The sequence below is a fragment of the Arvicanthis niloticus genome, chromosome 12 (assembly GCF_011762505.2).
Source record: "Arvicanthis niloticus isolate mArvNil1 chromosome 12, mArvNil1.pat.X, whole genome shotgun sequence".
Lineage (NCBI taxonomy): Eukaryota > Metazoa > Chordata > Mammalia > Rodentia > Muridae > Arvicanthis > Arvicanthis niloticus.
Window position 1 is genome coordinate 1,402,780 of NC_047669.1, and position 27,221 is coordinate 1,430,000.

At 39.9% G+C, this 27,221-nt stretch overlaps 2 protein-coding genes across 4 annotated transcripts in view; one reads left to right on the top strand and one right to left on the bottom strand.

Annotated features, from left to right (window-relative positions):
• The window catches only part of Prkdc (protein kinase, DNA-activated, catalytic subunit), a 190,736-nt gene that overhangs the window by 95,947 nt on the left and 67,568 nt on the right, over positions 1-27,221 (top strand). For all 3 annotated transcript variants that reach the window (XM_076942501.1, XM_076942500.1, XM_034515287.2), the window contains exons 44-60: positions 191-256; positions 1,841-1,913; positions 4,037-4,185; positions 4,939-5,076; positions 5,273-5,392; positions 6,587-6,727; positions 8,439-8,590; positions 9,425-9,556; positions 11,376-11,487; positions 16,478-16,602; positions 16,692-16,841; positions 18,737-18,910; positions 19,371-19,469; positions 20,810-21,017; positions 22,761-22,950; positions 24,308-24,523; positions 26,837-26,949. In XM_076942501.1, coding sequence (XP_076798616.1) covers positions 191-256; positions 1,841-1,913; positions 4,037-4,185; positions 4,939-5,076; positions 5,273-5,392; positions 6,587-6,727; positions 8,439-8,590; positions 9,425-9,556; positions 11,376-11,487; positions 16,478-16,602; positions 16,692-16,841; positions 18,737-18,910; positions 19,371-19,469; positions 20,810-21,017; positions 22,761-22,950; positions 24,308-24,523; positions 26,837-26,949 — 2,358 coding nt within the window. The remainder of the gene's footprint in view (positions 1-190; positions 257-1,840; positions 1,914-4,036; positions 4,186-4,938; positions 5,077-5,272; positions 5,393-6,586; positions 6,728-8,438; positions 8,591-9,424; positions 9,557-11,375; positions 11,488-16,477; positions 16,603-16,691; positions 16,842-18,736; positions 18,911-19,370; positions 19,470-20,809; positions 21,018-22,760; positions 22,951-24,307; positions 24,524-26,836; positions 26,950-27,221) is intronic.
• Positions 1,303-1,620, bottom strand: LOC117717849 (large ribosomal subunit protein eL42-like). Its single transcript, XM_034515290.2, has one exon. The coding sequence runs from the start codon at positions 1,618-1,620 to the stop codon at positions 1,303-1,305; it is 318 nt and encodes a 105-aa protein (XP_034371181.1).

Here is a 27,221-nt window from a genome sequence, read left to right on the forward strand (position 1 = left end):
AGAGATTACAGGTATCTGTCACTATGCCCTGTTTATGTGATGCTGAGGGTAAAGCCTGGCGTCTTGAAAATGCTAGGCAGATACTACCAATTGATTCACTTCCCAGTCTTCTGTGATTTATCAAGTAGAATTATTCTTCAATAGTTAGTTATGAAGTCAGATATTTTCATATAAGTTTTTCTTTTTATAGAACTTGTTTATTTTTGAAAATTTGATAGACCTGAAACGTTGCTATACATTTCCTATAGAAGTTGAGGTAAGTAAAATTTTCAATTTTGTTTCTAAGTTAAAAATATTAGCAAATGTTTATAGAGAAAAGCAGGTATTATTTTGAATATGTTTAAGTATTCATTTGCTCTCAACTCTAAAAACAGGCAGTTTTATGTTCAAACTGGCAACTATAAAGTCTAGCAGTTGGCAGTTTGAAATGTCCCCTCACATGGCTATAATAGCATTTGCTTGTTCCTTCTCTTGATTGTGAAAGAAAGACAGTGCCAATTGTAGGAACTTGAGTGACTTTCTCCAATCAAAAAATTAAGATTTATACTGATGAATCTGGCCATGGTTGGGTAACCTGGACAATGGAAAGTCAGGTGTAGCTGGAAGATTTGCTTCAGCAGGTGGGACGCATTTGGTCTTATTAGGCTGTCCTTGCAGCCTCAGCCATAGGTGAGACAGTAGCTGCTGCTTTCATGTCGTAGCCTGCTGGAAATGGGAAGGCGGGTGAAGCACTAAGCCTGCATCCCATGCCTGGCTAGTCCCCACACAGTTGTCTACCTGACCATGTGATAGTGTCTCACCCGTGCCCTTGACTGTGCTCTTTTGGGTTAAGAATGGAGTGATTTTTTTCCTGAGTATATGTTGAAAAATGAAAACAAAAGTGACAGCTCTCCTATCTATGCATGGACACTTGCCGTGCTACCTTGCAAAATACCGTAAAGTACTATAGTACATCATAGCTGTGTAGTTGTGTCTGTACATACAACTGTCCATAACAGGACAGCTGAGAAACAGGCTCAAAGGTCAAGTGAAAACTCAGTAATATAGGCCTGTGAAAGCAGAGAGTGATACCCAAGCTAACTGAAAACAGTTAGCTTGTTTGAGGCTAAGTTCGAGGCTAAGTTAGCTTGTTCAAGGCTAAGTTCGAGGCTAAGTTCGAGGAAATCTTTGGGAAAGGCTGTACCTGTGAATACATACATATTTTTTTTTCCTGAAAGCTTTAAATTATTTCCTTTCCAAAGACCAACTGCAATCGAAGGGGGTGAAAGGTCAAGATTTTATTGTCTTCATAACAAAATCGGCTTAGAACTGGATTACTTGGCCCTTTCTCTTCTTGTCGCCTCCCAGGTTAAAATGCTTGTGTCTCTTAATAGTCAGCATCCTCTGAGATCTGCACTTGGATTCAACACACTCCCGTCTCAGCACAAGCTTCTTTGTAGTTTTAACCTTTTTGAGGAAAATAGGCTTAGTCTGCCCACCGTAGCCACCCTGTTTCGTGTCATAACGTCGCTTTCCCTGGGCATACAAAGAATCCTTGCCCTTCTTACACTGGGTCACCTTGTGGGATTGGTGCTTCCCACATTTCTTGCAGAATGTCCGACGGGTCTTAGGAACGTTCATCGTGTTCGCAGGAGCGCTGTCAGCTCAGAGAGAGGAGAGAGCAGCAACAGAAGCTTATCACATACTCCTTTTTAAGGATGGTTTTGGATACTTTTAAATTCACAAAAATGTCTTTTTTAGTTTGTAATGGAAGGAGGGAAATCTAGATTATTACTAAAACAAAAGAGATGTGACCCTGACTCTAAAACATTATAAATGATATGTTTGTTTTTCCTAATAGGTTCCTATGGAGAGAAAGAAAAAGTATATTGAAATTAGGAAAGAGGCCAGGGATGCAGCAACTGGGGCTTCAGGTAGGGCACTTTCAGAATGATTTATCTTTTAGTAGTTGGTACTTGTTTATGAAAATGAAAAAGTAGTGCCCAGCAAGATGGGCTCAGTAGATAAAATGTTCTTGCTTCATAAACTTAATGATTTGAGTTTAAACCCTGGAATCTGTAAAAAAGCTGGATGCAGTGGTGCACATCTGCATCTCAGCACTCGTGCAGTGAGATGGCATAATCGTGCAGGCGCTCACAGGCCAGCTAGCGTGCAGTATGCAGTGCAGCAGCAAAAACAAGAGACCTGTCTTTCCAAGGTCTGAGTATATAGTTGAGGTTGCAGGTTGCCCTGTAATTCATTCTGTAGACCAGGCTGTAGTCTCACAGATCCACCCACCTGTGCCTCCATAGTGCTGTGATTAAAGGTGTACTCCACCATATCCAGAAATAATTTTTTTAAATAAAAAATATTTTAGCTGGGTGGTAGTGGTCATATCTTTAATCCCTGTACTCAGGAGACAGAGGCAGGTAGATCTCTGAGTTTGAGACCAGCCTGGTCTACAGCCAGCACTACATAGAGAGAGAGACTAAATAAATACTCTAAAACACTGAAATTTAGTTTGGTTCTTTCCCCCCCTGTGGCAGCTGATGTATTTCTTTGTTTGAACATGAATTGCATTTTTTCCTTTTAATTTAATTTAATTTTTTTTACTTATTAACTTTACATCCCCCTCACTGCCCACCTCCTGATCACCCACACATACAATCCTTCCCCCTCCTCTTCTCCTCTGAGTGGGTGGGATCCCCCAGGTACTCCCCCCACTCCCAACCCCTCACCCCTGGCATTTCAAGTTTTGTCGAGGCTAGGCCCTTCCTCTCCCACTGAGGCCAGACAAGATGCCAGCTAGTAGAACATAATCCACAGACAGGCAACAGCTGTTGAGACAGCCCCCACTCCAGTTGTTTGGGACCCTCATGAAAGACAAGCGGCACATCTGCTATATATGAGTAGGGAGGCCTAGGTCTAGCCCGTGCAATTCTTTGGCTGGTCAGACACTGAGAGCCCCAAGGGTCCAGGTTAATTGATTCTATTGGGCTTCCTGTGGAGTTCCTATCCCCTTTGGGGCATGGCATTCATTCACATACACATATTTATTCAGAGGTCTGTGTTAAAATGGAAGCCCTGGGCCTGGCATGGTAGAACATGGCTTTAATCCTAGCTCTCGGGAGGAAAAGGCAGATGAATCTCTGAGTTCTTCGAGGCCAGCCTGGTCTACAGAGTGAGTTTCAGGACAGCCAGGGCTACACAGAGAAACCCTGTCTCGAAAAACAAAAACAAACAAACAAACACTGTTGGCCTTGCCCTTTTTCATTCTCTTCTAAACTTCCCAGCATCTTACACCTTCCTCAGAACAACAATGCCAAGGCCTCTGACCCGCTTGCTGCCCTGCCATACCTGCTGCTCTCTCTCTTGCTCTCCTTTCCACTCCAGCACCACAGCAGTCCCATCTGTCCCTGTGACTCAGACTTGCTTTGCCTCTCAAATAAGCTCAGCTGTGGGTAATAACGTGCCTCAGGGATACCCACTTGCCAAAGAGGATCTTTGTCCTTTCATATGCTCCTTGCTTTGGTGTGTATTTCTATGCTTATTTCTTTTTATAACTTTTATTATTTTTGATTTGAAGATAAAATATGGACCTCTTCTAAATCTCTGACATAATTTGGATTAGCTATTTTTAGGAGTATTTCTTCCTATATCTGTGTTATATATGATGAGCAAAATGTATAACATGAAAATTATTTAAAATTGCATCCAGTTTAACAAGATTTTTTTGTGACTATAGAGAGTAACTATTCAATAGTGGCATAAGCAAAGACAACTCTTCTGTGTTCCTTTGCTAATCTGTACAATAGACTGAGAGTCACAGGATTGGTGAAAGCTTTAGCTATAGTATCCTTTAATTTTGGTATTATTTGAGGTCTGAGAAACATATTTCTTTTTCTTTTTCTTTTTTTTTTCTTTTATTGGATATTTTCTTAATTTACATTTCGAATGTTATCCCCTTTCCAGGTCTCCCCTCTGGAAACCCCCATCCAACATATTTCTTATTTGCTATATTTGAGTATAAATATATTTCCTTCTGCTTATTTTTCAGGCAGTCCTCATTATATGTCTTCATTGTCATATTTGACAGACAGTAGCCTAAGTGAAGAAATGAGTCAATTTGATTTCTCAACTGGAGTTCAGAGCTACTCATACAGTTCTCAAGATCGTAAACCTACCACTGGCCATTTTCAGAGACAGGTTATCACATTTCACATATTAAGAGTGTTGCTACCATTTATAAAGAAAGTTACTGTTGTACCTTGTAATTACTAGGTTTTCTGTTGGTCTCAGTAGCCCTGTAATAGTAATGTTGATTTGGAGACTTTCCAAGATCTAAGCAGGTCTCTCACTGTTAACTCAGCAGTCAGATTTTATCAGTTAGAAGTCAAGACCTCACCGTAGTCACGATACAGACAGCAGAGGTAAGATAGCAGACATGGCCAATCTGGGGTGTATCCTCAGGGAAGGACCCTGATAGATGGGAGCTGTCTTGGTTTTTATTGCTGAGGAGAGACACCATGAAGACAAACACAGATGAAGAGGTTCAGTCCATTATCATCATGGCAGGGAGTATGGCAACACTCGGGCAGGCGTGCTACTAGACAAGGAGCTGAGAGTTCTACATCTTGATCTGTAGACAGCAGAAGGAGACTGTGTCATATTTCCTCTAACAAGGCCACACCTCCTAATAGTGCTACTTCCTACAAGCCTATGGGGACTATTTTCTTTCAAATTACCACAGGAACTAGGGATATATGTGCTTGGAATGTAAGGAAAACTTGAAGATCTGTTTACTTTTTTAGTTCTATATTAAAACATATCAAGTATATTTTTATGTTATCAAATCATTATTTTCAGTTAAGTTGTGTTATTTTAAGCTATTACTCCTTAAATGAGCTTCTTAAATCCACCGACGTTTAACAGTGGCATTGCTTGGGTTCTTCTTCATAGGAGCATCAAGAGTCCATGACCCAGCATGACATCATGGAGTTAGAGATGGATGAGCTCAATCAACATGAATGTATGGCTCCCATGACGTCCCTGATTAAGCACATGCAGAGAAATGTGATTGCACCTAAGGGAGAAGAGGTATTTTCCTCCGATTGTATGTTTTCTTTCCGTATTGTTACTGAAGTCCCTGTAGGACTAACTCTTCATACTAGTTAAACCATGTTGCACATTAAAGAGCTGATTGTTCTTTCTTCACATCTTTCTTATTTTCTTATAATAAAAAAATATGACACTCTTTTACTCCTTTTCAGAGTAAGTTTGTGTTTTATTTCAGGGTTCAATACCAAAAGATTTGCCACCATGGATGAAATTTCTTCATGACAAACTAGGAAATGCATCAGTATCTTTAAATATTCGTCTCTTCTTAGCCAAACTTGTTATTAATACAGAAGAGGTATCTATTTTTTTCTTTATTCCTTAACTGTTCTGTGCAGTTCTGACCATCTACGTTGAAAACACCAGAGCAAATGAAGCTTTAAAGAAGTAGAACATGGAGTTACTGTTCTTGCAGTATATCAGCCAACCACATTTAGATACTTCTTCCAAGTTCTTTTGTCAAACATGTTATTTTCTGGCATTAGAAGTGAACTTTCTATACAGTACCTTTCCTAAGGCTGTGAGCCTTGTTTATGTAACAGATAAATGAAGAAACGTATTCCTGTACGATAGCCATCTTCATATAGGCAGTAGGTAATTGTATTAGTTTTTCTGCATATGACATACGCCAGAATGTATGCTCTTTACCAGTAGTGCCTCTGTGTCAGGATCACAATGGCTCTGCAAGCCAGACATCCAAGATCCTCATGTCCTCAGGACTGGCTCCTCTGACTCACTACTGGCCTCAGGCATTCTCTACAGGAGCTCCTTGGTTTTCTTACATTCACACCCCTTCCCTGGAGTTTCTGTCTTCAAATTTCCTTTTTCTAAGGACTCAGTGTATGGGATTCCAGCCTACTTTAATGCCTTACTTTGATTTAATTAACTGTGTAAAGAAATACCTCATCTCCAAATAAGGTCATGTTCTGAAAGTTTTTTTTAGGGGCAACAGGTTTTTGGGGGCATACAGTTGAGCCCATGATATTTGGGACCTCTAGTGATTTCTAGCTTATGTTCTTCTAAGTGCTGATTTAATAGCTGCTATATTGGGCATTATTGAATGATTTCTTGGAGCTAACAGGAAAACCCCTTGTACTGCTGCACTGCATTTACCAGAGAAAAAGTGAGGGCCTGAGGGGTTTCTTGGATATGCACCAGGATCCTGGTATACATCTTTCTGTAGACTGGATCGCTTAGGTACTTGTGCCATCTGATTGTCATGATCTTATTTCTCATGGTTTTATGCATGTGGAACAGAGTTGTTGAGTTTTAGGAGTAGGAGCCATTATAAATCTATTTCCATTAGATATTTAGGAGTCCTTGAGATAATTCAGTGTAAATTGAATCTTATTAGGTTTGGTGAATGGAAGTTACAACTGTTTTAGCTTTATGTCAAGTCATAAAATATTAGCTAATGGAGGATACATTTTTGTATTAACACTTTAGTCTTCAGAACAGTTATCTATACATGGTACTTAAATTTTCTCTGCAGGTCTTTCGCCCTTATGCAAAGCACTGGCTCAGCCCCCTGCTACAGCTAGCTGTTTGCGAGAACATCGGAGAAGGAATTCACTACATGGTGGTAGAAATAGTAGCTACCATTCTCTCTTGGACAGGCTTGGCTACACCTACAGTAAGGAACAGTATATTTCTTTTTTGTTTGTTTGTTTGTTTTTGTTTTGTTTGTTTGTTTGTTTTTCAAGACAGGGTTTCTCTGTGTAGCCCTGGCTGTCCTGGAACTCACTCTGTAAACCAGGCTGGCCTCGAACTCAGAAATCCACCTATCTCTGCCTCCCAAGTGCTGAGATTAAAGGCGTGCGCCACCACCGCCTGGCATGGAACAGTATATTTCTTATGTAGTAATATATCGTTCCTTTTCTGTTGCCCTACAGTGGGGATGTCAGATGAGTTAATGTCCTTTTTACATGATGTTGCTGTTTTAGCTATAGCTGTATTACTATAATGCACCAATACTGCACTGAATCACTGCTTGCTTTTTATCTTCTTTTGTGTACCTTGGTAATCCCATTGGCCTTGCCTTTCTTGCTAAGCTGGTGGTGTTATGTTTATTGTTTTTACTTGATAAGAGGTTGGAAGGTAGGTAATGGAATAGTTAAGATCATCTCTATAATTGAGAACATCTTCTGCTTCAGGTCCTTTTATTTGGGGGCACTTATATGATAGTTTATTCACTGTCACACTGTTAACTGTTATCTGTGAAACTGCTAAGAGTGACTGGTAAGTAATTGTCATTGCACAACACTTAGAGTAGGTGGTATGCACCCTAGTGGGTTGGTGTGATGGAGTTTTGCTTATTGATTTGGAAACATGAACTCGGGTAGTATACAATGAGTTTCACATAAATTTATCAAATGCACTTAACATACTTAATATGCTTAACATACTTAGTATACACATGTATAGCTTTATCACATGTTTGTGTCTGGATGTTCTTGTTTTGTTTATTTCACAATAAATCAAATCTAGATATTTCTTGGTATTGATATGATAAAATAGGTAATAGCCCAATGAATAACATGAAAGAGAATTATGATGTTTAATTAGCTTAAGAACCATCAGAAAGGCCATCAGGAGCTCAGTTGCACTTGAAAGTGGAATTGCCAGTTTTGGGCGCTTTAACAGGTGAAAGAGGGAAGCGGTGCTACTGCTTCAGTAACTCCTGTGATGAAGTGAGTAGAAGGCTGGGATGGGAGGCTAGGCAGGTAGGGATTAGGTGGCACAATGGTGAGGGACCCTGAAGAGAGGTACAGTAGATACTGGTAGAAACAAGTCTTATGGACTTCCCACCTTACTTCAGGTCTTAACAGAGGTACCTAGACAGGATCTTTGTCAGGGGCCTCAGAGAGAGATCGGAAGTCAGTTTCTGAATGGATAATACAAAGAACACAGCCAACCAGGGCCTGAGCCCCTGATTGTAGCTCCCTCTGAGGACACAGTGCTCTAACTGTGTCCATCCACATCTGAGCAACCGCAATTTCTCTCACCACCTGCCAAGGAAAGATATTGTCTATAGTCGGCACAGAAAAACCATATACGGTTTAACCAGAAACTAGGTTCCTCAGTGAAATGCTAGTTTTCTTTTAGAGTTGGGTATTTGGTTTACTTCCAAGGCCAGGTGTGATGGCGTATGCTTATAGTTCCACTGCTGATCCTGGTAGGAGGTTCAGTAGTTCAAGAGCAGCTCAGCTATATATCAAGTTTGAAGCTAGCTTGTGCTACATGGAAATCTGTTTCAACACAACAACAAAAAAATGAGGGTGGGATGAGATGTTTTTTCCAGAATGGCGTGTTAGATGTCTTACAGAATTTCAATATATTTTCAGGGGGTCCTTAAAGATGAAGTATTAGCAAATCGATTGCTTCATTTTCTAATGAAACACGCCTTCCATCCCAAAAGAGCTGTGTTTAGACACAACCTTGAAATTATTAAAACCCTTGTTGAATGCTGGAAGGAGTGTCTTTCCATCCCTTACAGGTATGCATTTGCTAGTTTTTATAGAATTGCTTAGAAAAAGGTCAGAGTACACCAAGTTTTAAATGGTAACGTCAAGAAAATATAATTATAGGAATTTTTCAGGAATATTTTTTTTTTCGAGACAGGGTTTCTCTTTGTAGCCCTGGCTGTCCTGGAACTCACTCTGTAGACCAGGCTGGCCTCGAACTCGGAGATCCGCCTGCCTCTGCCTCCCAAGTGCTGGGATTAAAGGCGTGCGCCACCGCCTGGCATCTTGTAATTCTTTAAGGGATTTTTGTGTTTCTACTTTAAGGGCTTCTACCTGTTTACCTGTCACCACCACTGCCTGGCAGGAATATAATTTTTTTAAAAATTACCAAACCCAAAAATAATTATAGTAATAATTTGAAATAGAGTCTATTTATAAGGTAAACTTTGCTACTGATAAAACTACCACTGCAGAGTTTGATGAAGCATTTTGGGTGCCCAGTGCCTCCAGTGTTCCCCACCCTGTCCTTCAGCCCTTCCTTCTCTTAGACATTACACTGGGCACCTGGAGTAGAGTTCCCTGTACTACCTGAGCCCAGAATCCCCCAGAGACTTAGTGTGATGCTTTCACCTTGCCTGGAGCAAGCTGAAACTTTAAAAAAAGTTAATGTTAACTGACTGGAGTGGGACAAATAGAGTAGGTAAGAACTAACAAATGGGTATTAATAAGCAGTCGCTTGGAAGTAGGAAAAGGCTAAGTGTTCCGTGTATTATGTAGCTGAAAATTTGCCTTAGAAAGTTATTCATTTTCCTGTTTCTCATTCATTATCTAACTCTTTTTGTTTTCTCCCTTGTGCTGTGTTACAGGTTAATATTTGAAAAATTTTCCCACAAGGACCCTAATTCTAAAGACAATTCTGTGGGAATTCAGTTATTAGGCATTGTAATAGCTAATAATCTGCCTCCCTATGACCCAAAATGTGACATAACGAGTGCCATGTAAGTACTATACTTTTGGCTTGGTTTTTTTCATAAGGTCTCTGAATTTGATTTTCAGATATAGTATTGATATAGCTAGGGACCAGACCAATGTTAAAAATATTTGTACCCAAAATTATAAGGCTGGATTTATAGGCCATTTGGAAGGGGAAATGTATCTGGTGTGAAGAAGGAATGTAAGTTTAAAAAAATAAGTGTAATGAAACAATCTTAATTAGTGTAATTGTTCTTATATATCTATAAACAGAAGTTGTTAGGGTTTTTTTTTTCTTGTTAATTTCTGTATGTGTGTGTGAGGGGTGGAGGGAGAAAGTGAGAAAGAACACACAGCTGCCCATAAGGACACATGGAGAGGCCAGAGGAAGGCATTAGTTAACTTTCTTTATTACTTTCAGCCTTATTCCCTTGAGACTGAGTCTCTCCCTGAACCTGTGTAAATGGCCAGACGGTTCCTGAGATATGCTTGTCTTTGCCCTCAATATTAAGGTTATAGGCTTAGTGACATGCCCAGCTTTGTGTGGGTGGTCAAGTCCTTGTGTTTGTACAGCAAATTCTCTTAAACACTCATCTGTCTCACTTGCCCCTCTTCTTATTTTTGAAACTGGCATTTTAACCTTGACACTTAGAAATACCATGGGCTCTATAGGAGGATTTGAACTGTTTTAACTATGAAAGGGATGCACCTATATTGCCAGCTCTCTTCCTGGGCTCCAGACTCACTTTATTCTGTTTTGAATGATGGTCACATATTCAGGATGGGATGGGTATAATACGTGGAGGAAAGAGACTATAGTAAAATAGCTTAGAGCATGACAAAAGGTCTTTCCTCTTCCTCTTCCTCTTCTTCCTCCTCCTCCTCCTCTTCCTCCTGTCAGCTCTGGATATCACAGAACTTAATTTGTAGATCAGACTGAGCTCAAGCTCACTGAGCTCCTTCTGCCTCTCCTCCCAAGTGATGAGATTAAAGGCCTACACGACCATGCCTGGCTTCTTTCCCTGGCATCTTTCCCCGATCTTTAGGATTTTTTTTTTTTAAGTTAATGTGCATATAATGTTCTGTAGGCTTAGCCTTGTTCTGAGGTTTATCCCTCGGCTGTGGGTTGAGGGGAGGGGAAGGCAGTTTCAATTCTGATTGGCATATCTTGGCCTTTGGACCAGTTGTACCTGCTGCTGTTGCTTTAGATAGTATGGGTTCAGAGCTGAGGCAGCCAGTAGCTCAGTGTAGACTTGAAAACCTCACCAGGAGTTTACCATACAGGCTGTAAAAGCCAAGAGTTAATGTGTCACAGAGTATCACCCCTCTCTTTCTCAGCATTGTGTTGCTTGTAAATGTCTTGTGGCAGGGAATCCTTGTCTTAGATACTCCCTCTTTCTTTGCTGCAATTTTCTGTTGTGTGCAGTGGAGGGATATACTCTTACTGCAGTGTTGAACGGGGATTGGACAGTAGACTTTTATGGTTATGAAGCCAGAGCCCATAAATCTATATGCATGCACATTTACATCTATATTTATGCAGTTTGTGTCACATTTTATGTATTTTCTCAATTTGCCTATTAATGTGACAAGAGAAGGAGAATATTACTTTTTTGTGTGTGTGTGAAACATCAGAATAGGCCGGGCAGTGGTGGCACACACTTTTAATCCCAGCACTTGGGAGGTAGAGTCAGGCGGATTTCTGAATTTGAGGCCAGCCTGGTCTACAGAGTGAGTTCTAGGACAGCCAGGACTACACAGAGAAACCCTGTCTCAAAAAATAAAAAAAATAAAAAAAATAAAAAAAAAGGACTGTTTTATGCTTGTTTTCTCTGTTTATTATAGGTATTTTGAAGCTTTGGTCAATAACATGTCCTTTGTGAAGTATAAAGAAGTATATGCAGCTGCAGCAGAAGTTCTAGGACTTATTCTTCGACATGTTACTGAGGAAAAACATGTGAGTTCTGCATGGTGCACTTGTGATTGCCCTGTATCCTCCTTGATCCTACTGGGCACAGCAGGGCATGGCTTCCTGTTAACACAGCACTGCTTGTGGTAGGATGGAATGAGGGACTGAGGTACAGGTGAGTGAGTGACAGAGCATGTGTCTAGCATCCATGAAGCCCGGTCTGCCCCAACAGTACAGAAACATGCAAACATTAGTGACTTCCTGCTGCTATATTCAGGGCAGAGTGGCTGGCCAGGCATTGCTTCTAGGTTACCCTATCAGTTCACTTGTTACTGTGTGACTGTTTTGTTAGCTCTTTGCTTTGCTTTGCTCTGGTGATCTTTTCTTACACCCTTGAACACTTTATCTGGCTTCATGGATTTGAAAGACGTCTTTATTCATCCCAAATTTGGATCTCCATGCCCGTACCTCTCCTGAGAGGAAAGATAGGGTAGAGGCTGTGCTGTGGGTGCTTCCAGGGTGGGCGAGGACAGACTTGGAGTGCATAGGAAAGGACCAAGATACTAAATTGGACCCTTGCCATTTCCCTGACTGTAAACATCTAACTTAGGAAAGCAAACCCTTAGGAAAATGGAGCTTTGTTTTTATTTTGGCACTGTAGCCTCCCACCCTTTCTACTTTTTATTTATAAGCTTATTTTTAACTTTTATTACCTTTTTAAAACTTTCACATGTGCACCCTGTATACTTACTGTTATTACCTTGCTACAACCTTCATCTACTTTCCACCCTTGCTACAACTCACTCTCTCTCTCTCTCTCTCTCTCTCTCTCTCTCTCTCTCTCTCTCTCTCTCTCTCTCTCCCCCTCTCTCTTTCCCTCCCTCCCATTCTTATGTATTCCTTTTGTTTTCTGACTTACCAAGTCAAAAACATTTGTGTGGTCACTGTTACATTTAGCTTTTTGCTACTCCACATAAGCTCTGGGAAGGGGTTACACTACCAGTGCCCTCCCAGCTTCCCTTGAATCCATGGATAAAAGACATACACACTTGTTCCTTTTTAACTTGCCTTCTTAACACAATTGCTGTACACTTTTATTTCCCACCTGGTAAACATGCCCTTATCATTACTCCTCCTTCCTGCCCTAACTTTAGTTGGTCAGTTGACCAGCTAAACATCTCTGACCACCCACCTATAGAAGTGGCCACAGCCTACTACTCATCCTGAGACCGCACATGGTTGGTTGCCTGATTCTTCAAAGCATGGTGAATCTCTTTCTTCCTTGTGTCTCCTTTTTCCTCCAGGGACCCGGAAGTCCCGCCTGTACCTTCTACCCAGCAATTGGCCCATGGCTTTCTTTACTGACAGATCAAAAACCAATTGGGGAACAGGATTTTAGCATCAGAACTGTACCCATTTCTCACCTTTTATATCTTCTGCACGAGTTTCTTGAAATCACAGCCTAAATTATTTATTTAATATCTCTGTCTACTTACTGTATGAGCCTATTTCCAAGCTCTCTATACAATTCTCAAGGCCTAAATTTCTATGTTCTGAGATAGGCTGGGCACCCTATCTCCTGTTTGCTGTATAAGCCTATTATTAGTAAGCTTCTAATCTGTCATACCAGAAATCATCCCAGAATTCCTGCGGAGCCCACATTCAAAGAATTTGAGTATATCCTGGCAAGACCTTTTCAAATCTCTCTGAAGCTTTTTTTTTCTTCAATCTTCCTTCTTTTTTTTATTATTATTAGATCAAACTAATATACATATTTAGCATAAAGCATATATATAAATATGAACAATGTCCAATTATTCAAACACAATTGATTAGTGACATTAGTGATAATGTAAAATGTTACAGAAAATTATTATTTTCACTACTAAATATGAATGATGGAATTACCAGTAAACTTATATTTCATTTATAATTATCCTAATACTAACTCTTTTTTTAAAAATTGGTTATTTTACTTGTTTACATTTCAAATGTTGTTCCCCTTCCCAGTTTCCCCTCTGCAAGCCCCCTATCTCATCCTCCTCCTCCTGCCTCTATGACAATGCTCCCCCCACCCACCCACTCACCCACTCTCACCTCACTGCCCTAGCATTCCCCTATGTTAGGGCATTGAGCCTCCACAGGACCGAGGGCCTTTCCTCCCATTGATGCCAGATAAGGCCATCCTCTGCTACATTGCAGCTGGAGCAATGGGTCCCTCCATGTGTGTTCTTTGACTGGTGGTTTAGTCCCTGGGAGCTTTGGAGGGAAGGGTCCAGTTAGTTGATGTTGTTCTTCCTATGGAGTTGCAATCCCTTTCAGCTCCTTTAGTCCTTCCCTTCACTCTTTCCTTGGAGTCCTTGTGCTCAGTGCGATAGTTGTCTGAGAGCATCCACATCTGTATTTGTCAGGCTCTGGCAGAGATTCTCAGGGGACCATTATACCAGGCTCCTGTCAGCAAGTGCTTCTTGGCATCAGCAGTAGTGTCTGAGTTTGGTGTCTGCAGATGGGATGGATCCCTAGCTGGGGTGGACTCTGGATGACCTTTCCTTAAGTCTCTGTTTTACTCATTGTCCCTGCATTTTCTTTAGACAAGAGCAATTCTGGGTTAAAATTTTGGAGATGGATGGGTGGCCCCATCCCTCAACCGGGGCTGTACCTATCCACTGGATGGATATGGTCTCTATAGGTTCTATCTCCCCTGTGTTTTTTTTTTCTAATGTCATCTCTGTTGGGTCCTGAAAACCTTTTCCTTCCCTGGCATCTGAGGATAAAAGAGGGGCAGGAGCAACTATAGGAGGAGGGAGGGTGGGGGTGGGGGACAGGGAGGGAGAAGTTCAGAAGATTAGAAAATTGAATAGAGGTGTGTAGCAGTGGGGGATGGGGAACTGGGCCTACCCAGTTCAATCTACCTTCTATTGCTAAAAACAATTCAAATTTCAGTTATCTTTATCTTTTGTTCACTTGTTGGAGGCCAGCACCCTCATTGTCTTTCTCCCTCTCCCCCTCCCTCTTCTTCCTCTCCCCTCCCCCTCTTCCTTCTCTCCCTCTCTACCTTCCTCCCAGCAGCTTGTCTCTGCACAGCAGGGGCTCCTAGCACCTGTGAGCTGATCCTCTATTCCTTTGCCTCTGCTCCTTTGTTTAAGTGTCCTGGGTGCTGTAGCCACAATGTGACTTACTTCGCTCTGCTGAGAACCCAATTTTTCCCTCTTCTTAGACTTATACCACTGTGTGTATGTGATCAATCCTAGAATTCCTAAATTAATAGTGGATCCTCACCTTCCACGTTGTGTGCCATCTGTTATGTATAGCTTTATTGCTACCCTGCCCAAGGTGCTGTGCTACCAGCTCCTGCCCAGCTTCCCTTGTGGAGCTTTCTGTTGGGCCTGGTGGGCTCAGCAGAGGTAACACTACTACTGTCAGTGATTCTCCATCTCCCAGAGCCTTAACAATAGGCAGTAAATAGTTCAGAGGTAAAGGGCGAGCCCTGTGAGCTCTTCCTTGATGAATTGCTAGTAGGGTAGGCTATTATGTAGGTAGGCCCAGTGCAGATAACTGTTAATATGAGTTAAAGATTACAGCAGGGATTCTAGAGAATGGCATGTCCTAGCCCTCTGCCTTAGATAAGTCCTCTCAGCCTTTCATCTGTCCCTGGAGCCCTAGGAAGCAGTAGCCCAGGTGACTTCTTTAGGGCTGGTTCTACATTCATTGCTTATTTCCTGCTTATTGGAAAGCCATGTCTTTGTATTTGCTGTTCACTGTAAAATTTTAAAAATTTGCCTGAGAATAACCTTGTTAGGACATGATTGTGATGTTGTTAGATTTAAATGTGCCATTTTCTGTCTTTATTACATGTTTAGGGAGTCACAGTGGAGTCCTAGCTTTATTTTCTCATTACTCAGATTTCTGCTTGATACCTCCTTTGTCTTGTATTATTTTCTGAATTAAATTTAGTATAGATTTAGTGTAGGAATCTAAAAAGTAAAAAGAAACCTAAGCAGAGTGGCTTCTCTCCACCAAGCCCCTCTCAGTCTCCGTGCTGGCTCTTGTCATGAGTGTGTCTGCCCTTTTTACTTGCTAAACTCAACCAGCCATCAGATGAAATATTTTTAATGAAGATGCATCTTAAGCTAGTTAGCACTCCATGCTGATCTGTAGTCTGAACCCTAACAGGTACACTTTTATAAATCGGCAGTGAAGTAATTAAAATATTATGCTTGAGCTCTAAGACTATTGACATTTCTGGTTAAGTATTATGCTCAGAGGACTGAGCACAATTTTTAAATAGTCTCAGGTACATCTTGAAAAACTAAACATGTAACCTTTATGCTTTTAAACAATTGTGATCTTCTGTATTTGTTAGTAAACACAACTAAAATGAATATTTTCATAACTTCTGACCAGTCTTTCTTTAGTACATTGTCCACATTGAGTACTTCCTTTTGAAATCTTACATGTTGGTTCTAGACCCTAGAGACACAGCTGGAAACGGATAAGCCCCATCTCTGCTTTGAGAGAGCTATAACTTCGGGTCAGGGACCAACAGTATACAAATGAATATTTAACAGTTAGTGATGAAGGGTGAAGAGACTGATCTGTGCAGGAAGACCTTGATCGGGTCTGTTGAACTAGAGTTCAATGTGAGTACTTGATCAGGGCACCTAACATAAAATGCATCTTGAACTGTATTTGATAAACATTAAACTAAAAATAATTATGTCTTCTCAGAGGACTTACTTGCAATGTTTCTATGTCAGAAGGAAGCACAGGGCATTGGATCATCGCACAGTGCCCAAGGTATGGCCTTGTTCACTCACTGTAACAGTCAAGGCCTGGGAACATTTTGACTGTCTAGTGGCTACTACAAACTGGTGGCCATGCCTAGCACTCAGTTTCATCAATTGAGTGTGAACATTGGTGATGAATATAACCTTGGACATGTTCCTTGGATTAACCCAAATAATTAAATAAATTTTGGTTTCAGCACTTAACACAGTGTTCTATTTTTATGTGTTTGAAAGGAAACTTAATTTTTCAGGTGATAGCAGAGTCGGTATGTGAACTGGTTGTAAAACAACTGAAGAAACATCAAAATATTATGGAAGACAAATTTATAGTATGCTTAAACAAAATAGTGAAGGGCTTCCCTCCTCTTGCTGACAGGTAAGGGATAATGACAGGAGGCAGGGGACATGGGTAGGAGGTGAGGGAGTGTATCAACAGCTATCAGAAGAACCTCTCTACCTACCCAGGTTCTTGAATGCTTTGTTCTTTCTGCTGCCAAAATTTCATGGAGTAATGAAGACGCTCTGTCTGGAAGTGGTACTTTGTCGAGCAGAAGCGATCACAGGCCTGTATTTACAGTTGAAAAGTAAGGACTTTTTTCAAGTCATGAGACATAGGTAAGTGGGTATTAGACCTCACTGACTAGAATACAACAAAGTCACAAAATATTCTCTTGCTCATGTATCTCATTTAACTATGAACCACTTAGGGTGTTCAAGATAGACATTTGAAATTTCAACCCAAGAGGTAAAAGTGGTGAGAGTGCAAGAGGGAAATGAGATCCCATCCCAGCCCCTCTGTTTCTGGAGCTTTGAGTAGGGCATCCAGTCCCATCCTTGTATATTTCTCATACAAATGGGGAACACTGCTGTAATGTGAACTTTGGGCTGTCTTTACACTTATGCATGGCTTTCAGTTCTGTAACTATTTTGACAGGCAGGAACCTTCTTATGTTAAAATTGTTCACTTCTTTTCAAAGTTTCAATGATAAGAAAGTAATTTTAAGATAAAGTAGTTGGTCCCTTATTTCTCTGTCTTTTTATGTTTGTGACCTTTGTGTATATAACACGTTCATGGTGATAAAATACTGGTAAGTATGTAATGTACTGATGACAAAGAATGAATGCCATTGTGTTTGACTCTTTCAGTACTTACTGAAAGCTGACTCTTTTCAGGATCAGAAGACCTTTCAGATATTTAGGACTCAGGGCATACTTAGATCACCGTCTGACAGACTAGGCGGCACCTGAAAGTGTTCTCACCTAAGTATTTCCTAAGCTTAGCTTACTTTGTCTATCACCATCAGTTTCTTTACATGAACTTTATTTGAAATAATCTTATAGTTACAAAAATGTTAAAAGACTTTATATAAAATTCCCATATATCCTTCATCTGTTCTCCTTTTACATGACCATTGTAATCACAATCATGAATGTTAAAACTAAGAAATTAACATTTCTATGAATAAACTAGTCTGCTTTTCTCTTTCCAGCGCTTTGAAAATTCAGTATGTTTTAGCCATGATGTTATGTGACCCTGGAATTTTTGGGTGTCATGTTTTGAATGATTGCTTTAAGCTTCCCATTGATTATTAATTACTTCATATTTTTATATTTTTACATTTTATTCTTTCTTGGTTTCATATGACAGTGTCTTCCTGGCTGATTATTTTAGTAGGAGGGGTATTCAGTTGTACATGATACTCTTTTATGATTCCTTTTTTAAAAATAATTTTTATATATTCTTTAACAGTTTTGCACACATAACTGTATGTAATGTCTTTTTATAAGAATCACTCCCAACAATTCTGTTGTCATCCTTCCCACTGCCATTCCTACCAACATACATACCTACTTAGACTTTATTCTCATTCTCTCTCTCTCTGCCTTTTTAAATTGTCCATTGAGTGTAATTTGTATGTACATGGATATGAAGTTATTCACTGGATTATGGGTACCTTAAAAAAGTGGCCACACCATTGAAGAAAAAAGATTTATCTCCCCAGCAACTGTTAACTGCCAATAGCTTTTCAGTAGGTTGGAGTGTCGTGAGCTCCCATCAAAAGCCAGTGATAGAACGTTAATATTTCAGTCCTGTTTAGGTGACCATAGCTTTTGTGAGAGCATGTGTGTAGTGGGCATCTCATGTTCTGAAGACAGCATTTCACAGCATACTTTCCTGCCCTTTGGTTCTTAACTTCCTTCTACTCTTGATCAGTGATGCTTCCTGATACCTTAGTATAATACTTTCCATCTATTTTCCTGGCTTTATTTTTCTTTGTCACTGAATAAAACTCTTTTGTGCATGTGTTTATATGTGCCACGTTTTCATTCACTCATTCACGTTTTCATTCATTCATTTCTTTCACTAAGTAGACTTGAAATGTAGTGTTATAAATTGTAGCAACTTTTGAAACTTTAGAACATAATGAAAATGTTGCTTTTCATACTTTGTAAGTATGATAATAATCATTGTTAAATTTATGTGTTACCAAAAATCTTCTTTATTATAGAGATGATGAAAGACAAAAGGTGTGTTTGGATATAGTTTATAAGATGATGGCAAAATTAAAACCAGTAGAACTCCGAGAACTTCTGAATCCTGTTGTGGAATTTGTTTCCCATCCTTCTCCAACATGTAGAGAACAAATGTATAATATTCTTATGTGGATTCATGACAATTACAGGTTAGCCATTCATTGAATTTTACATGATTTTTTTTTTAAAAAAGTCTTGTGTGTGTATATGCATGGTGTGTGTGTGCTTCTGTAATCACAGGCATGTGCTTCTGCACACAGAGATCAAAAGATAATCTCAGGTTTTAATCCTCCCTTTCTACTTGTTTCTGATGTAGTCTCTACACACACACACACACAATCATGTAAAAATTTTTTTTAAGTATATTAGTGCCCTCTTATAAACTTTTCTTCATAGTAAACCTTTTAAGAGAGACATCTCCCTGGCAGTGTCATCCCTCAGGTGCCTGTAGAGGTGACAGGACTCGGGGCACAGAAGGAATGTCTATCCTGATCTCACACCTTTAGTAGCTCTACAAAACTGCCTTGGCCATCAGTCACATGCAAACCCACCTACTTTAGTACATACTGTTAAAGCAGAATGCTAATATTTTGTTATTTTCTCAAACAGAGATCCAGAGAGTCAATTGGATGAAGACTCCCAGGAAATATTTAAACTGGCAAAAGATGTGCTGATTCAAGGACTAATTGATGAGAACCTTGGACTCCAGTGTGTACTTCTGGAATAAATTAGATCGGGATTAGGTTATTGCTTTCTAGACTAGCTTAACAGTGTTTACTGTAATATCATCATTCCCTCTGCTTCCTGTATTTTCTAATCCTTAGCGAAATGTGTTTTAAATCACTGTATGAGGAATAAGATTTTAAAATCCTGACAGTTTATTTCAAAATAAAACTCATGGAAAGGTAGTTAGGACAAAGTGCTTATGCAGTGCATTAGTTAAAGGTTTTCAAGTTGAAGCAACTGTTCTGTTTCCCATTTAATACAAATAGTTAAAATCATACTACACGTGTCAAGGTTACATGAAAAGTTCAACACTGTAGCAGTAGGAGGAAACCGTAATGTTTATTCTATGTGAAGATATGATCAATGACATTTGTTCTCTAAAATGTCCTGGCTCAGTTATGTGAACATCTTATCAAATGCCAACTATATTACAAAGGACAAAGTTTTTAATATGATTTGACATAATACTTTTTTTTCTCCTGCTTCAAATTTAAATTCATTGAACTTTTAACAATTTATATTTAAATTTCTTAAGTACTTGTCTTTTGAAAAGTCCAACATGTTTTGTTTTTGTTTTTGTTTTTGGACAATACTGAAGATTGAACCTAGAGCCTCAGTTTTGTCTGACTAGCAATGCAATAACTGACCCATATTCCCAGTCTTAATTTGATTTTTTTTTTTTTTTTTTTTTTTTTTTTTTTTTTTTTTTGGTTTTTTGGTTTTTTGGTTTTTTGAGACAGGGTTTCTCTGTGTAGTCCTGGCTGTCCTGGAACTCACTTTGTAGACCAGGCTAGCCTCAAACTCAGAAATCCACCTGCCTCTGCCTCCCAAGTGCTGGGATTAAAGGCGTGCGCCACCACTGCCCAGCTTAACTTGATTTTAAATTAAGTTTTGAATACATCATAACAGTAATTTTTACAGTGAATTGTTTTAGCAAAGCAGTGAAGGATTTTATAAAATTTGCTTTTGATTCTGGGCATCTAAACCAGAAACTTTCATACTAGAAAATCACTCTTCTACTGAGTAAACTACAACTACTAATATTTGTAAAGAGATTTTGATTTTTAGAATTGTTAGTTATATACTTATTGATGTACACTCTCTAGGGGATAGTCAGACAGTTATCCAGTTTGTCATATATGCTACAGTTTGGGGATATTTGTTCTTCAGAACATCTGGTTATTCTTACTCATATTTTTATGTAGTTTCCCTTTGACTAAGATTTCTGTGGATGAAAAGCTATGAAGTCCCCACATGACACTATGGGCAGTATTTCCTTTCATTTGGTGCTATCTACTCATATTTTTCTCTTCACTTTTCAGACTAATTATTCGGAATTTCTGGAGCCATGAAACCAGATTACCATCCAATACATTGGACCGGTTGCTGGCATTAAATTCTTTATATTCTCCCAAGATAGAAGTCCACTTTTTAAGTTTAGCAACAAATTTTCTCCTTGAAATGACCAGGATGAGTCCAGATTATCTAAACCCCATTTTTGAGCATCCTCTATCAGAATGCGAATTTCAGGTAAAATGCTGTCCTTCTAATCCTGATGACTATTATGTGTTTCCTGTGTTGTTGATGAATGGCTTTTAATATTATCTACTAAATTTCTTGAAATATGTACATACTCCTTTCTTAAGGTATGGTCATGTGCCTCCTTTCCCCTTGGTGTCTCACACTCTTATTCCTCTCAGACTCCACTTGGACTACTCACTTTCCTGTGTGTGTGTGTGTGTGTGTGTGTGTGTGTGTGTGTGTGTGTGTAAATTATAACACACGGGCTTTTCCACTTATACTCCAGTTCCCAAAATAATGAGTCTGAGACAATTATTTATGCACAAATGCCCAGGCCATGAGCTTATTCTCTGACTAGCTCATAACTTAGCTAATCTGTTCATTCTATTCTATGAGTGCCACATGGCTATACCTCATCTCAATTTCATGTGTCTATCTCCTCAGAATTTGGGGCAAATCTCCTTACCAGAATCCCACCTCCTATTTCCTGCCTCAGCTAATAGGCCATCAGCTTTTATTGATAGGTGATGCTTCCATATAGTACACAGTCTTAAAGTAGATGTCCTGGCCTTCTGGTTCTTACAGTCTTTCTGGCCCTTCTTCCATTTCCTAAGTCTTAGGTATAGGGGTTGCCTTACAGATGTATCAGTTGGAATTGAATATCCCAAGTCAGATGTCTGCATTTCTGACCATTTGTCGATTTCTGTAACAGTCTCTTTATGCTGCAAAAGAAACCTCTAAAAAGAAAACAAAGGTTATTTGATGAGGAGTCATAATGAGATACCTTTAGAAGAGAATACAAGCATAAATAACAAAGTTCGTTTATATTTCACTTATAGCTTTACACATAGCCTGAAGATAAAGTATATACAGATGTTTAGCACTTTGGTAAGCTGAGTGATATGAATATGGTAGTTGTATTGTGGCCTGATTGCCATTGCCAAGTATGGCATCGGCCTTATCATATAGAATGTAGGAGTAGGAGAATGGAGTCTCTTCATTGTGATTATTTTTTCTACTTTTAAAGTAAGTATTTGTTTAAAAAGGTTCTTCTGAACAAGCATGGTCGTACATGCCTTTAAATACCAGAACCTGGGAGGCAGAGGCAGAGGCAGGTGTATCTTTGTGAGTTTGAGGCCAGCCTGGTCTACCTAGTTCTAGATCAGACAGGACTACATAGAGAGAAGACCTTTAGGAACTGTAGATGTAACTGAGTTGGTAGGGTGCCTCTCTGGCATGTAAGATGTCTTGGATTCAGTTCACAGCAACATAGAAACTGGGCATGGCGGTTCATATACTTGGGAGTTGGAAGCAGGAGAGTCAGAAGTTGAAGGTTATTCTTGGTTTATAGAGTTCAAAGCCAGACTAGGGCTACCTATCTCAAAAAAGAAAGAAGGGACTGGGCAGTGCTGGCACTCACCTTTTATCTGGGCAGTTGGGAGGCAGAGGCAGACAGATCTCTGAATTTGTGACCCTCCTGGTCTACAGAATGAATTCTAACACAGCTAAGGCTACATAGAGAAACCCTGTCTAAAAAGTAAAAAATAAAAAAAAAGTAAACACAGGTTCTTCCTTAGTTTTTCTTGGAGTGACAGTACATACCTATACTCTAATTGTACTATTGGATTTTATTGCTTATTTTTGGGTGCTTGAAATTGAACTTAGAGCCTCACTCGTGCTAGGCAAGCATGGAAATATTTCTGTGTCACTGCAGAAGGAGCATGATGTTATGTGAAACTTTTCTTTCTATAGGAATATACTATAGATCCTGACTGGCGTTTCCGTAGTGCTGTTCTTACTCCGATGTTTATTGAGACCCAGGCCTCTCCAAGTACTCTCCATACCCAAACCCACGAAGGGCCCCTCCCAGACGGAAGGCAGAAGCCTGGACAAGTGAGGGCCACCCAACAGCAGTATGACTTCACTCCAACACAAACTTCAGGTAACACATGACCAAGCCTTTGACAAACAACTTCTGTTGTAAGAACATAAATTTTTTTTTGGTAAGAGAAATAAACTGATAACATAAGTCACAAAGGCTATAAGGAAGATGTATCAGTCAAAGGAGAAAAAAAATGGAGGTTTTCAGAGTAGTCTGATCCTTTTTTGTTGTTGTTGTTGTTTTGTTTTGTTTGTTTTTGTTTTTGTTTTTCGAGACAGGGTTTCTCTGTGTAGCCTTGGCTGTCCTGATACTCACTCAGTAGACCAGGCTGGCCTCGAATTTAGAAATCCGCCTGCCTCTGCCTCCCAAGTGCTGGGATTAAAGGCGTGCGCCAACACTGCCTGGCTAAGGTCTCATCCTTTGAGAAAGCTGCAGTTATCGGTTTGGGTGGAGGGGAATAGCAGAGGTAAATAGTTACAGAGCCTCATTTTTGTAAGAAGAAAGGGTTCTGGTTAGTGTTGATGGCATGAACTTAATGCTATTGGATCATGCATTTTAAAATGGTTGAAGTGGTTAAAGTTACTTTTTGTTTTTCTACATTGTTTAAGTGAGAGAAAAGGATTATTTTTAGAAAAATCTGATTGTGGCTAGGCATGCTTGGTTTGGTTTGACATAAAACTATTTAATGTGTCATATTTAAAGTTTCTTATCTCAAGAGCAAGATAGCATTAACCATATTCATTTGGTAATGTCAATAGTTTGCAAAACTCTTCTTTTCCAAGTGGGTTATTTTTTTTTTTTTGCTTTGATATAATAAAAGTTCAGAGTAAAATATCTTAATGTGTTTTTTAAAAAGATTTATTTTTATTTTATATGTTTGAGTATTTTGCCTACATGTATACATGTAATATGCCTGGTGCCAGCAGAGGCTAAAGGAGGGCTTGATCCCCTGAAATTGGAAATTGTAGTTACAGATGACTTATAAACTAACATGTGGCTGCTGAGAGCTGAAGCCAGGTCCTCTACAGGGTCAGCAAGTTTCTTATTAAACACTGAGCCACCTCTCTAACCCACTTAGTTGTTTTGTATAAACACTTCAGCAGTTTCCTTTACATAATTAGTTTCCCATTCAGTTATTTATGAAAGTAGAACTAATTTAAATAATCACAATGGAAATTCTTTGACATTGACTGTAAGCATAAAATGCTATTCCTGGGATTGATTATTGCTGCTAGAGAGTCCTGAGGCTCAGGTACCTGGTCTGCCTTGGGTTATACACCAAGTACCCTTGGCCTCAGCCCAGTATCACAGGTAATAACAGAGGTCCAGTACTCTGTTTGCCAGCAGATTTTGCTACACTGAGTGGCTGTGCTGCATGGTAGCAGCATCCTCAGTGCTCTTGTCCTATGTGTTATAGCTGAAAGGAGCTCATTTGATTGGCTAACGGGGAGCAGCATTGACCTACTGGCAGATCACACAGTCTTCTCTTCAGAGTCCTTGTCTTCTTCCTTGCTGTTTGCCCACAAGAGGAGCGAAAAGTCACAGAGAATATCCTGGAAGTCAGTAGGACCTGACTTCGGCACAAAAAAGCTGGGCCTTCCTGGTGATGAGGTGGATAACCAAGGGAAAAGTGGTAAGTAAATGGCTGTAACATGTTTCAAATGCATTGTCCCCTTATGGAGATGCTTAGATGGGGAGAGCATATTTCTGTCTGTCTACATTTCCTTGAAAACTAATGAAATCATGAAAATTTAATTCAGTAATTATTGTCTGGACACCTACCATGTTGAATACATTATTTTTTTGGTGTCCTTTGAGAACTTTTAAGTGTGTGATAGGTCCATTTATTTAGTGATTTTGGAGAACATTTGGAGTAGATAAAGCAGCAAATGGGGTACAATTTGTAAACCAGTGTCAGGGTTGAAATTTTAAACCCAGACAGAGTGTGGAACAAGCATTTGGAAAGATTAGATAGAAGAAGGGTATTTGAGAAGAGCCTGGAAGCCTGGGATGCAGGAAGAGAAATGAAAAAAAGGATGAAGATAGAAAGGAAAGTGATATTTTTGTTGTGTTGAAGGAACTCAAAATTAGTTGAGCAATATTTGTGGATGGCAGAATTCATGCTGACAGTTCTGTGTAGTCTGTATTGATGTCCTGGAAACATTGGAAATTGTGAAGAATCCTGTAAAGGAAAGAAAGCAAGGTACACTTAAGGAAGCTGCCACCTGATGAGTGGAACACATTAGTCATGAGGATTCTGACCCTCTCAAAGAGATTGTATGAGAGCAAGTAGTAAGACAGGCAAATCCAGAAACACTTTTTGGGCCTTAGCAGCTTGATGTAGTAGGTAGGGATGGGCTCGTTTCAAAGCCAGTGTGATAACCTAAACAGCAGAAGCGCCTGGTAGGCCTCCAGACTCGGCACTGGAAGGGCTGGGGAGAAGATGGCTCTTTACAAACCTCAGAAGCGGGTGTTGTATCTGTTGGAGCTAGAGTTACAGCTATGGAGAATTGAGCCCAGTCTTCTAGAGGAGTGTGGCAAGCACTCTTAAGCTGTCTCTGCAGCCCCAAGCCATGGTTTTTACTGCTGCTTTTTCCTACATCATTTTTCATTATCTTTTGTCTTCACATGACTGACTTTTGAGGTTTGTCTGTTGTCCTTGCCCTCTGTGACACATTTTTACCTACCTGGTCATGGCCTAAGGTCCCATCCTCTGTGTAATTATGTCTCAGTGTCTGTCCTCGGTGCTTTTTTTTTTTTTTTTTTTTTTTTTTTTTTTCCCTCATTACACTCGGGCAGAGTCACACAGGGAAAGTGGGATTCAAACCAAGAGAGACAGAGCAGAGGGCACGGGCTCGCCCTCTGCAGGCAGCTACCTTAGCCGCTGCGCCACCGCTGGCTTGCTTGTCCTCGGTGCTCTGACAAAATCATCCTTGTGATGTATATGATCATTTTTTCCTTTTATTTTTTTCCTGGACATTGATAATCAATTTGGCTTACATGCTTAGATCTTCACGTGTTTATCCAAATTTCCCTGAATTATACATTGGTATTTTCCCAACATAAATATTTTGTCTTCTTAAAAAAAAATAGACTGTTACTTTTTTGCATGTGGGGTGTGTGTGTTTGTGTGTGTGTGTGTGTGTGTGTGTGTGTGTGTGTGTGTGTGAGAGAGAGAGAGAGAGAGAGAGAGAGAAAGAGAGAGAGAGAGAGAGAGAGAGAGAGAGAGAGAGAGAATGCTTACACTCAGTGCCATGGTTCTAGGTCAAAGGACAACTTCAGAAATCTATTCTCTCTGTTATGTGAGTCTGGGGGCATCAAGCTCAAGTCATAGGGGTGGCAACGAGGCCCTTTTAATTCAGTCATCTTGCCAGCCAGTATTTTGTCTTAAGTTTCGTACAGACCTTCTCTGTCCAGCCTCCTTCCTGACCATGGTATGGACACCCTGTCCTCATTCAGCAGACCTTTCATGGACCTAACATTCCACCTTGTTTGATTACTCTTTAGACACCACTGGAGAAAGGCAACTGCAGGATTCAGAGTCCTCTTGGCACTCTTTGCTGGACTGGCCTTTCCACCTCACACTGCCTCCAGATCTAATGTCCTTGCTTTCTCCCCCATGGGTGCTGGTCTCTGCAGACCATGAACATTCTGTAACTGTACCAGGTCCATGCTTTGTCTGCCACTTAATTGTTAGGGCTCCCTGAGACAGTTTTAACTTGTTCTTTAGAATCCAGAATTGCTCCACTGCCCTTTCTGCTGTTCCTTATTGGTTTGTGTCCTTAACAAATCACTAAATTACAATTTAAAAGTAGAAGTAAAACTATGTTTTTTTTTTAGAAATAAACCCACATTTTCACTTTTGGGATCCTGGGAAAGAATGGAAGTCAACTCCATATGTTGTTTAATTGACCATGAGTTGGCAAACCTGCTTTATATTCTGCAGGCACTCACAGCCAGGCAGAAATTTTGAGATTACGCAGAAGATTTTTAAAGGACCAAGAAAAACTGAGTTTGTTGTATGCCAAGAAGGGCCTCATGGAACAAAAACTAGAGAAGGTTTGTATCTTCTTCAAGAATTCAATACTTATTTTGCTTCACAGACAGCATACTAAGGAAATAAGTTCTGACCAATATTGGTCTACAGAATTAGAAGAGCAATGCTGCATAGGTGTCTTCTGACATTAATGGGCATAATGGATGTTCATGACTCCTGGTGAAAGAAAGAGCCAGGATGGCAGGTTTAAGGCCCCTGTCTACAAACAAACAAGGAATTATAGATATGGCAGTATATTGAAACATAGATCAGTCTACTATCAGTGAAACAGACA